Below are 11722 nucleotides of genomic sequence, written 5' to 3'. Positions count from 1 at the left end.
GATCTGAGAAAAAACCGGTCCGTTGGCCATGGATTTCAGCCAGAGATGACGACGACGGGGGGAGAGGGGTATGTAAAGGAGAAGGAGACTATGGCGGCGGAGGAAGAAGAAGAAGACGACGACGACGTGGATGGAGATGATGACGGCGCTAGAACTCCCTAGTTTTCAGGCGGGAGATGACAACGGCGCTCGCACTCGAGTTTTCCGGCGTGAGATGGCGACGGCGGTGCAGGGAGAAGAAGACGACTTTGTTCTCAATTTATTTTTCTCCTTGATATCGTATTATTCTTTAAATATATATTATAGCTAAGGTAGGTAATTAATTTAAATTATAGTTACTGTAAGTAAATACCTCGTAGATGTTATCTGCACTATGTAAAATTACCTAGTAATAAAATATGCTATCTGTTAAAATATGTAAAATGTGAAATTTATAATCTTAAAAATAAAATTGATGTTGAACATCCATAATATTATCTGACATTCAAATTGTATTTAGTTGTTATGAACAAACAAAATCTCTTCTTTTTTTTTCTTTTCCAATTTGCTTACTGGCCTTTCACTATGGTAGAGGTAAAGTTTGCTTACATTCTACCATTTCCAGACCCCACTTTGTGGGATTTCACTGGGTATGTTGTTGTTGTACACTCCCTCTGTCCCAATTGATGTGGCACAAATTGAAAAAATAAAGTTAAAAGAATATTTTTTGAGAAAAATTATTGATCTAAAATAAGATATAAACATTTGGGTGGATATAAATCATATTGCTTATAAGCCATCTCATTAATGGTGAAATGAGAAGTTTAAAGTGAATTTGTTTCTAAATATGGAAATGTCATAGTTTTTTTTTACAACTAAAAAAGAAACTATATCACATAAAATGAAACTAGGAAGTAAAGGATAATAAAATCATTTAATCTTAAAATCTCAAATGATATTTATATTTCATTAATTTTTTTAAAAAATAATTCAATACTAATAAGGTTGAATATGTATAGCTATATAAATCTTGTATTGTCAAAACAGTCAGTCTCCAAAATCAAACAATCAGTTGTTCCATTGATTAGCAGCTATTTATCAACTTGAATGGGGCACATTTTGTTGACTGTCTCTCTTCTGTGTCATAACAGCTTTTCAGTTTCAAAGGTTGGAGCAAAGCACTATACTGCACCGTTAACATTCTCGATATCGTCTTTTGTCAAATGCATCTTGCCTTTGTCTCGTCTAGGTTTTCTTTGTGTTTGATCTGGTTGGCCTCGCTGCAAAATAAACAAGATTTTACCAAGATCACAATCACTAGAATCAATGCCATTGTCCAAGCAAAGGCTTTTTTATGGAAGAGATTCACATATGAAGTACTCCCTGTCCCAATTTATGTGAAGGCTCAATTTATTGTTTTTGTTGAAGGTGTTTCTTCCTTTCGAATTTAAGAGAAAAGGGAAGACTTTTGAAGGTTCAGTATAAAACAAGTCATAGATATTTATGTGCCTATAAATCATCTCATTAAGCTATAAGTTTAAAGTTAAATTGTTACTAAATATAGAAAGATGTCATATTTTCTTGGACTGACTAAAAAGAAAAGAGTATTACATAAATTGGGATGGAGGGAGCAATTAATATTATTGTGGTAACTGTGTTGACATATATTGGTGTCTAATATGGTACCTAGACTGTGACAGGGTTAAGGGATAAGCGTTCGGATGCCAGTCATCCATATACCACTAACGCCCCCACTTCCCCCCACCCCCCCCCCCCCAAAAAAAAGAAAAAAAAAAAGAAAAGCCATACAGTTCGGGTCGTGGATTACTGTTTAAGAAACAATTGTAATATTTCGTACCTTCCTTAGAACAAATGCCAAATAAAGGTAGGCTACCTCCCATTCATCTGGTGATAGAGTACCTGTCATTACCAAAATATGTCAATAACACAAGTTTTGGGTAGGCATATGAAACAAGCATCAAATATCAAAAAAAAACTTGGATGAAAGAGCACAGCACGAATATTCAGCATCCAAGATAGCTAAAACTTACTTTGGTCTTGGTTCCCATCACCTAATGCACCGAGCCTCCTCATAAGCTCAACGAACTCTGGTTTCTTCATGTATTCTTCCACAAATACGTGGTTATTCTTCACAAAAACAAGCTCGAAGTCATACTGCATCAAAAAATTAAATATAAATATAACGCTATCAGAACAAAGGAGAAGGCAAGAAACAACTGCATTATATTCTTGAATGCTAATTATTACGCCTTCCTCAGTGGCAGTCCTTCAAATATCAGTACTTAGGCCTCGTATACCATACACAAATTCTCTGACTAACTAGAAGGATTTTGTGCAATGTGTAATTTATCCCTCATTTAGTCTCATAACTAACATTAGAGAGCTCTATCAATCGAGAAAAATGCCTTCTACTCAACATAAAAGAGAACCTACCATGGTGGGATATAAAGTCAAAATAGGGCACATTATATGTTGCTCGGACTCTTCAAAAATGTCGACGGGTACGTGTTGGATCCTCCAAAACTAGTGCGTTTTTGGAGGATCTGACACGGGTGCTGCAACATTTTTAGAAAGTCCGAGCAACATGCATATGCACCTACAATTTCTCGTATTTATTAAAAAGGATATATAAAGTTAAAAAAATGAATGACCTGTAGTGCAGAATATATCCAACAATTTAAGTGGAAGGCACACACACTAATACCTCTTCTGCCATTGCCTTGAAGACATGGAAAGGAACAATCCACTCGGGACAGTCAACAGCATCCTACAATCCAAAACCATAACTATTTATTTGTTGATAAGCAGAGAAATCATAAATATTCACACATATATGCAATCAAAGGATTTTAAATATCAGGACCGTAACTTGGTTTTCAGGATTTAATAGGAGGATGATAACATCCCAAGCATAGAATGCATATAATCTTTAGTAAGTCGTGTTAAGATGGCAATTCTCCACCTGTTGATATATGTACATAAACCATTGTCTGATCAAAAATTAATAAATGAGTTTTGAGCCCAAAAATAGTGTTTGATTTCATCAATAGCACATGCAAATCCATAAAATAAAAAAATAAAAGAAATAAAAAGTAAGTACAGTTATATAGTCTGCTAATCATGGAGGCTAAATAAAGAAGACAAATAAAAATCCTTCAATGTGCATGATTCTACATGCGTAAAGCAAAAACTGAAAACCATACATGTTATAAACTAGCTATAGAACAAATAAATAAAAAGCATAAAATTGATTCAAATGGAAGCTTATATTTGTACTTTGCAACTAAAATCGACAAAGGAACACATACACACTAAAATCATTAGCAATAAGCTTGAAGGACGCAGCTAGGATAGATATATAGGAAGGCATAAACGTGTACACACCTCCAGATGGAACTTGTATTTGATTCCAAAAGGATTTGAAGATTTAAATTTCTGCAACAATGGAAGATCTTAATATACGAATACTTACAGTAGAAAAAAACAGAAATTAGAAAATCATTAGAAAACGATAACACAATTTACCTTCTCTGAAAATTCTTCATCAAACTTTATCCAATAAACACTATTACCAAAGGCTAGCCCGTCAGCTGCAGTTCCAAAGACGAACAGGAACTGTATGTCAACAGATCTTGTATAAAAAGCGACTACATAACACATTTAAAAAATTTGCAACGAGATGGTTTGGTTATTTCCTACATAGACATCCAAATGCACCATGCTTGTAAGGATGATACTATGATGATTAAAGGTACTAAAAAGGAACGATGTAGACCTAAATTTACATGGAGGAAAATTGTCTCAAATGACCTACAATCTCAAAAAGGGTGCATGCTTAACAAAGAAATGAATACAATAGAAGCAAAGGACCTATATATACCACAGGTTAGGATTAAAGTTTTGTTGCAGATGTTATACTTGCATTAGGTCTAATGTTTGGTAGAAGTCTTTTTGTCTAGTTGGATAGTCATGTAACGGTAGGAAAAAGAGTTAGATTTAGACAACTTCCAGTTCTGAAGGAATCCAACGTGCCTTATAAACATTTATTTGTCAAAACTGGAAGGACATAGGCCCAAATAGAGGAAATAAAGGATTACATAGCCAACCCAACTAATTTAAATTTGATGCGTAGTTGAACAATAGATTGAATCAGGGAACAATCAAAGCATTTATGCACCACCAACTCCCAAATAAAAAAGAAGAAAAAAAAAAATGGACAATTTTTCTAGTTGCACTTCAGCTCCTTGGCCTTTTAACTGAAAAGCTAGTGATGAGAGTAAAGATATATCACAAACACATAACATTTGTAGATTCAACAGGGTAGAATGGAGCAAAAGTTAAACCTTCTCTATACTTCTTGACAATGACATTGGCATCTGGCATTGTTCCAATAAATATTCCTCCAGGTCGGAGTAAAGCTGACACATTGGCCAGCGCACGACGTGCACGTGCCTCAGTAGACCACGAATAATGCATAGCAAACTGCAAATTTCAAGTTGTCTTGGCTTAGAATCCGTAAAAGGCCACTCAAGACATGCATAATCTCAGCATAAAGGGATGTCGCATCTCCAGCTACTAGGCAGAGGCAATGTACAACCATCTTTCCTCAACCTCTACTTCACTAAAGTTTTTTCCTTTTCACATTTAGAAAGAAGTGGATTACACTCCTCTTTCACTGAGCTTATGAGCTAGTTTGGAAAAACATCTGAACACACTAATGAATTTTCAAGTCTCATTTGCAAAATAGCAAGTAAAGAGGACAAAGGAAACATTTAACACAGCCAGGAACCAAAATATGAAAGCTTGAGAAGAGATATTTATGAGGGCATCAAAATATCCAAACACCTCACATTTGCTCGTAGCACGAGAAGTAGTTTTATAAAGTAATTCAACCATACAAGCATGTACCTCTATTGGCTAAGGTGTATCAGAAGAATAGTTCAATTAAGCCATAAAGTAACTACTCCTAGTTGGTACCAAAAATTTCTAGAGGAAAAAATGATAAAATGTTCATTGAGAACAAAGTTTTAAACTGTTTTTTTTACCAAACTCACCAAAGAACAATGCTAGCTATATTATAGGAAATGCAGGAGACTGATATACCTGACAGCTACAAACATCAAAAGGTGCATCACCTGCTAAAACCCTATCCAATCGAACCTGAAATTCACCAAACAAAGATATCAGTAGAGTCACTCCCCTCCATGCTTCAATAAAAACACGAAGCAGTGTGGAATATCAGCGGTTTTAAGCAAATATTGATCATCACTAATGACATGACATCTAAGGTCGTCATATTGTTAGTGCTATGATTTTAATGATCACCCTTGCAACCCAAGGGGACTGGACGTAGGATTCACATTGAATCTGAACCAGTATGAATATCATGTGTCATTTAATTTTTGCAAGTTAATTTCTGCATTACTTTAAAGTCGACTAGCTTGTCTAGATAGTCGACTGTCCAAGCGAAAAATTACAATTCATCTTCCCTCTTGCACTTTCACGTATGTCTAGGAAATGATTCATCATACATTCCTAATCTATACGACAAGAAAGAAAGCAACAAACAGATATGAATTTTCAGTTCCATCTGAAAGAACGAGAAAACTTGATCATGTAGTCAGCTGATTTACCTCATAACAATCTCCACAGAAAAGTCTGGCAGGAAATGAGAACTTTTTGCGGCGCTGATGGTGATCTGCCTCACCATTGTAACGAGTTCTGCAGTCTTCTATCTTTACATAATTCAAGAACAATATCAAAAGTCAGGCTAGCACTCAAACACAATGGAAAATAAAATCGTAGACCTCAAAAACTAGAATTTAACATAGATATATAGAGGAATATAATTACTTTACTTGGTCAAAAGAAATATAAAGGAATATAACCTTCTATGAGATGGATTTTCATTCCCATAAATAAACGAAATGAAACCTAGCATGTAAATCTACTAAATGGAGGACTCAATTAAGAAATGTCAGCATCTCCTATGCCTGAATCATTTAGGACTGATGTCAACAGGTTAGAATTTAATAAAGTTTTTGTGACCCTCGCTTTAAAGTTAATAATCCAGATTAACCTCCAATTAAAAGGCAAAAACCCAAAATTTGGTCAACATTTCACAAGTTAGAGTAGCAACCCAATAATGCTTCCATATTCATGTTTTATTACTCAATAAAAAAAACATATACATGAAATTAGTTCTGCCAGAGACAGAAGATCATGTAAGTTAGACCAATAAAAATAAGCCGGATATGTCAACAAAAAATTTTCATTTTAAAATCCATGCAGATATGCACATAAGGAAAAAACCCAGTGAAATCCCCAACATGGTGTCTCTGATAAAGTTACTCAAAACCTTACCTCTCCAAGGTAGAGAGGCTATTTCAAAATCTGGCAAATAATTAAAAAAATGGTGCCGTTTTTTGTCAAAGCTTATTTAAATAGATTTTGAAGAGGAAAAAGCCATGATAAAGAGGCGAAAAAAGGCATAGCTGGGCTATCGGAAAGGATAGGTTGGGTTTTTCAATTTTTTCAATTAACCGCATTTAAAGGGCAAGACTATTGTAATAAAATTAATTTTTAATGATTAAAAATTTTAAAAAAAGAAAAAATATGGTAACTCACGCTCGCCATGTCCCGTTAATCACCTCTCCTCAAAAAACCTCTCCTAAAATCGCACACGTGTGCCTAGGGCGGCACGAGGGGTTCAAATGGCACATTTTATCTTATGTTCATCCACCGATGGTCAACGTTTCGATCTCAAAAAAAAATCTCTCTAAATAAAAAATCATCGCAACAATTTTCGCAACTTTAAGTCCATCTATGACTTTGGCCAAAGAAATATAACCTTCTAAAAGGTGAATTTTAGTTCTCGTTAATAGAGGACAAACCCTAGAATGTAAATCTACTAAATCGAGGACTCATTTAAGAAATGCAAGCATCTCAAATGGCTGAAGTATTTAGGAGTGTGATGTCAACTGGTAGAATTTAAGAAAGGTTCTTTGACCTTCCTGAAGTAAATAAACCAGATTAACCTCCAACGGAAAGGCAACAACAACAACAACAACATACCCAGTGAAACCCCACATAGTGGGGTCTGGGGAGGTAGAGTGTACGCATACCTTACCCCTACCTTGGGAGGTAGGGAGGTCCAACTGAAAAGCAAAAACTACAATTTTATCACCATTTCCATCAAGTAAAATGATGATATGATATGAGGTTAAAAAGAAATGCGGATTCCATATAGCCGACCACAACTTGTTTGGGATTGAGGCGTAGTTGTTGTTGTTCCATCAAGTAAAAGTAGCAACCCAATGAATTTTCCCATATTCAGCATTTATCAAGTATTCAATAATAAATGAATCCATGGAAAATAGAGAGACTGAAGATCAACCTTCGTATTACAATAAGCAAGTACTGCAGGGCAATATTCATTAGTCCACGAGTCTGCTTCATAGTATTATCTATGGAGATGCATGCACACGCACGGTTCAAATAGAACATAGATACAAGAAATTGATTTTTGTAGTTCAATCTTACTGGTCAATGCTACTAGTCAGCTACGAATTATTTAACTTTCATCAGCTAGTTTTGGGAAATCATGCGAGCAAAAATGATCGCATAACATGCAGATCAGATACATGGCACGCTCTCCATAAGCAAAAGCCATCTACGATAACCCCTTCGTTAGTTTATTTGATAAGTTAAAGTTCTACGATAACCTAAAGAACAAAATAGAGATCCCCAATGTGTTTGCCCGTTTTGTCACAAACTTGAGTCGTTATGGCATTGTTCATGCAAAGAATATTTCAAAAGTTTAGCCAAATCTGAGAGTTATTTAATAAACGAATCCACGGAAAATAGAGAGACTGAAGATCAACCTTCGAATTACAATAAGCAAATATTGCAGGGCAATGTTCATTAGTCCACAAGTCCATTTCATAGGATTATCTATGGAGATGCATGCACACGCACGGTTCAAATAGAACAAAGATACAAGAAATTGATTTTTCTAGTTCAATCTTGCTGGTCAATGCTACTAGTCAGCTACGAATTATTTAACTTTCATCAGCTAGTTTTGGGAAATCATGCGAGCAAAAATGATAGCATAACATGCAGATCAGATACATGGCACGCTCTCCATAAGCAAAAGCTGTCTACGCTAACCCCTTTGTTAATTTATTTGATAAGTTAAAGTTCTACGATAACCTAAAGAACAAAATAGAGATCCCCAATGTGTTTGCCCGTTTTATCACAAACTTGAGTCGTTACGGCATTGCTCATGCAAAGAATATTTCAAAAGTTTAGCCAAATCTGAGAGTTATTCCGATTAAGAAGACCAAGAGCATTTAACTAAGACTAAGGAAAACAAGGCGGGGATTTTCGGTACTTAAGCAATTAGGCTGCATGCTATGCAAGTTTAGTAAATGTTGGATCTTGAAAAGAGAGGCAGAGTACTAGTGACGATAAACAGACACATAAACCTATATAATGATTGAAATCTGACTGAATACATGTCATTTGTGGCACCAAATCATTATGGAACCAATGAAAGAAGATACGCCTTTTCTCCTTTATTTATCTTTCTTCAACCCCTTTATGAATTAACGACACTGGATGCAAAGGTGGGATGCACCTTAAGTAACCTCATGGCTTAGAATATCCAAAGCATTATTCTTCACTGCTAATAGCATAGTAGCCTTCAGAAGTTCGATGAATAATATTTAATAATGCTGAACTGCAGAACATTTAAATAATGGTTAAAACATCTTTCCACACTATAAGTGATCAAATAACAGACAGCATGTTTTCTGGAAAGTCTTATCAGTAGTTCAACTAGATATAAATAGCTTGCTGAAAGGAAGCTCTGACTTGCAGCGCCAAGTGCAGAAAAAGCAACAAAAATATATTCATCCAGGATGAACTCACCGAACCATTGGCAATATCAATACCAACATAATATCCAACATTTGCTTTATCCCATTTAATGAGATCACCACCCTGGTTTAAACAGAAAGTGAAAATAAGATGCATGACTACTTGGTAATTACCACCTAGAAATTTTGACAGGTCATTGCTGCCAGACAATTGGGGTGTACAATATGCAAAAAGTACCTTCCCGCAAGCAAGATCAAGAACTGCATCTCCTCTTTTGGCATAGAGTTGAATCAAGACACTCTTGATCTAACACGCCAGAAAATGTCATTAGCAATGAAACTATGTAGAATAACTCCGCCTACGGAATGAACAAGACATACCCAATTGTTAAGTTTCTTTAAATGAATAATAGGACTTGCTTCGCGCTCTTCAAGAGTTTGGTTGGTCCTCGCGCTGTAATGATCAGCCACCTTCCTGGCAAAGATTTTTGTACTCTCATCTTCCAGAAAATTAGTGTCGCCTGACACCAGTTCAAACTTTAAATTGAACCGCAAATCCGCAATATAAAACCAGTTTCTGACTTCTTTTATCCAAAAGGTTATAACTTCCTACAGTTTTGTATCACAAGTTCAATTTTTAGGGCATAATTCATTGCTCCTAACAGTTAAACAACTACCCTGCATAGTAAATAAAATCCAGACATTACAACAATTGTAGCAAAACACTTTGGCAGCTAAAATAACAGCAACATATCATTCTTATTACTAATGAAACATGAACAAATATGATACTTGTATCCATGTCTATACAATGAATAGTAATAAAATCAGATGAGGTTTCTATTTATAAGAAAAATATGAGAAAATTCTCTTCTAGGTTATGCTTAAAAAACAGTAAATTGTCTAACTTTATGGTTACTAACACAACAGTGAGAACAAATATGTTGTATCCATATCTATACAAAGAAATGTCAATAATCAAGTGAGCTTTGTTTACAATAGAATTATGAGAAAATTACCTTCTGGGTTGTGCTTCTACAAAAGTAAAGTTTCTAACTTTTGTCATGTGAATATGTTGTATCCATCTATCCTAAGGGCGCGTTTGTCCATGGATAATTTTCACTTTTTTTTTCACCGGAATCATGTTTGGACCTACTATTCATCCTGACCTCCTGCAAATAGCACATGTACTAGGTAACAAGAATTCAACATTTTTTCCAAGTTGTATCCTTGTGACTTTAACTTTTATTTTATTACAACACTGTATAATTATGTTGTATCCATATTGTACCAAGAATTCTTGGTAAATAAAAATCCAGTTGGATTTTTGATAAAATTTATAACTAAGAAAAAAATCATTCTGGGTTGAGCTAAAATAACAATAAAGACTCTAATTTTATTGGTATTAATGCAACAACGAATAAATATATCGTTTCCATTTTATACCAAGAAAATATAATAAAAAAATAAAGTTGGGGCTGTGATAAAAGACTAAAAAATGAGAAATTTACCTTCTAGGTTGAGCTTAAGTAACAAATACTTTATGTTGTATTCATATTAGGTACAAATAATAAAAATCAAGAATGATTTGTGTTAAAGAAAAGGAGAGAATTACCTTCAGGGTTGTGCTTAAATTTGGATTGAGGAGGTCCAAGAGAACTTGAAGATGGAGACTCTGAGTAACTTCGCTTCATTATTAGAATCAAGATTCAATAACACCTAACTTATTTTGATTAATCTGAGAAGTACAGGGACCTGAAAAGATTTTTTTCTAAATTAAACTATCTACCGGGAATGAAGGGAGGGGTTTGATTTATTTATCTCAGGGAGATTGTTAGTTCATACAGGTCTTCACTATTTGATTGGCTTTTGTTAGCAAAACCTCATGGGCTATGGCCACTTTTTTGCTTCAAATCCAAATCCCTTTTTGAGTTTTCCCCTTTCTTGATTGTTAGTTTATATTTTCTTTTTTGTTTTAACTTATATCAATATTTGTAGGGCAATATGCTGGACAAATTGCTTGTCTTTAATTTTTGTCCTACCCCAGGATTCGAACCCGGCTTAATCATCAAAAAAAAAAATACAACACAAGATTTTATAAAAAATCTGTCTTATGCGGTAGACTTTTCCTTCTGCCATAACTAAAACACACACTCTGCCTGCTTTAAGGCACATCTTTTGCAAAGCATTGCCATGCGAATTATTTTATTTTTACTGAGCGGGGGTTTAAACTCAGAAACTCGGTATTTTCGGTCATCTTTTTAAGAGAAGTGCAAAAATTAAAGACCAGCAATCTGAGAGACAAAAATTAAAGACCACCCCACAAGAAGGGAAATCCGTGCAAAAAATTAATATTTGTGTGTAGTCAATGGCGGGGGAGTAAAATACTCTAGAGTTAAGTTGCTTCTAATTATAAAAAAGTAATATTTTTTTGGAACATACTAAAAAGAAAAGTGTGTCATACATTTGACGAGGGAGTAATTATTTACTAATATTTTTTATAAATTTTATGCAACGGTAGAAAAATGTGTAATAATTGCCACTTTTAATAATTAAGAAAGAGTTATTTGACTTCATAAGTTGTATGAATTAAAACGAATGGAGTAATAATTACGTAGTAAGTCATTTGAATGGATTGAAGTAGCACCTCAATTTAACTGTAATTACAAATATCACGTGTTCCAAGTCGACCTGCAATAGTCTTAGCCAATTCAACATAAGATAACTCAAACAGAACCAATCCCGTTTTTTATTAGCCTAGCCTAGTTCGTATTTTAGAAAGCGTTGCGATATGTCCTTGCTCTTTAGAGACTTATTTGATCGTGTTATAGTTAGAAAGAGGT

General features: G+C 34.6%; 1 protein-coding gene across 2 annotated transcripts; it reads right to left on the bottom strand.

Moving 5' to 3' along the window:
- Positions 1-1064: 1064 nt before the first annotated feature.
- LOC132055592 (mRNA cap guanine-N7 methyltransferase 1) lies at positions 1065-10864 on the bottom strand. Of its 2 annotated transcripts, XM_059447497.1 has the most exons (14): positions 10725-10864; positions 10495-10634; positions 9261-9400; positions 9118-9186; positions 8932-9003; positions 5634-5735; positions 5104-5160; positions 4344-4482; positions 3526-3590; positions 3385-3435; positions 2705-2767; positions 2031-2154; positions 1838-1899; positions 1065-1259 (listed from the first exon to the last, which is right to left on the bottom strand). In XM_059447497.1, exons 2-14 carry the CDS (start codon positions 10571-10573, stop codon positions 1161-1163), a joined length of 1122 nt encoding a protein of 373 aa, XP_059303480.1. In that variant the 5' UTR covers positions 10574-10634; positions 10725-10864; the 3' UTR covers positions 1065-1160. The 2 variants fall into 2 exon arrangements, with proteins under 2 accessions (XP_059303480.1, XP_059303481.1); XM_059447498.1 differs by lacking the exon at positions 8932-9003 and having other exon boundaries at positions 10495-10846.
- Between the last annotated feature and the right edge of the window lie 858 nt (positions 10865-11722).

Source organism: Lycium ferocissimum, chromosome 5 (genome assembly GCF_029784015.1).
Source record: "Lycium ferocissimum isolate CSIRO_LF1 chromosome 5, AGI_CSIRO_Lferr_CH_V1, whole genome shotgun sequence".
In the NCBI taxonomy this organism is placed as follows: Eukaryota; Viridiplantae; Streptophyta; class Magnoliopsida; order Solanales; family Solanaceae; genus Lycium; species Lycium ferocissimum.
This window is presented reverse-complemented; position numbering and strand designations above follow the sequence as displayed.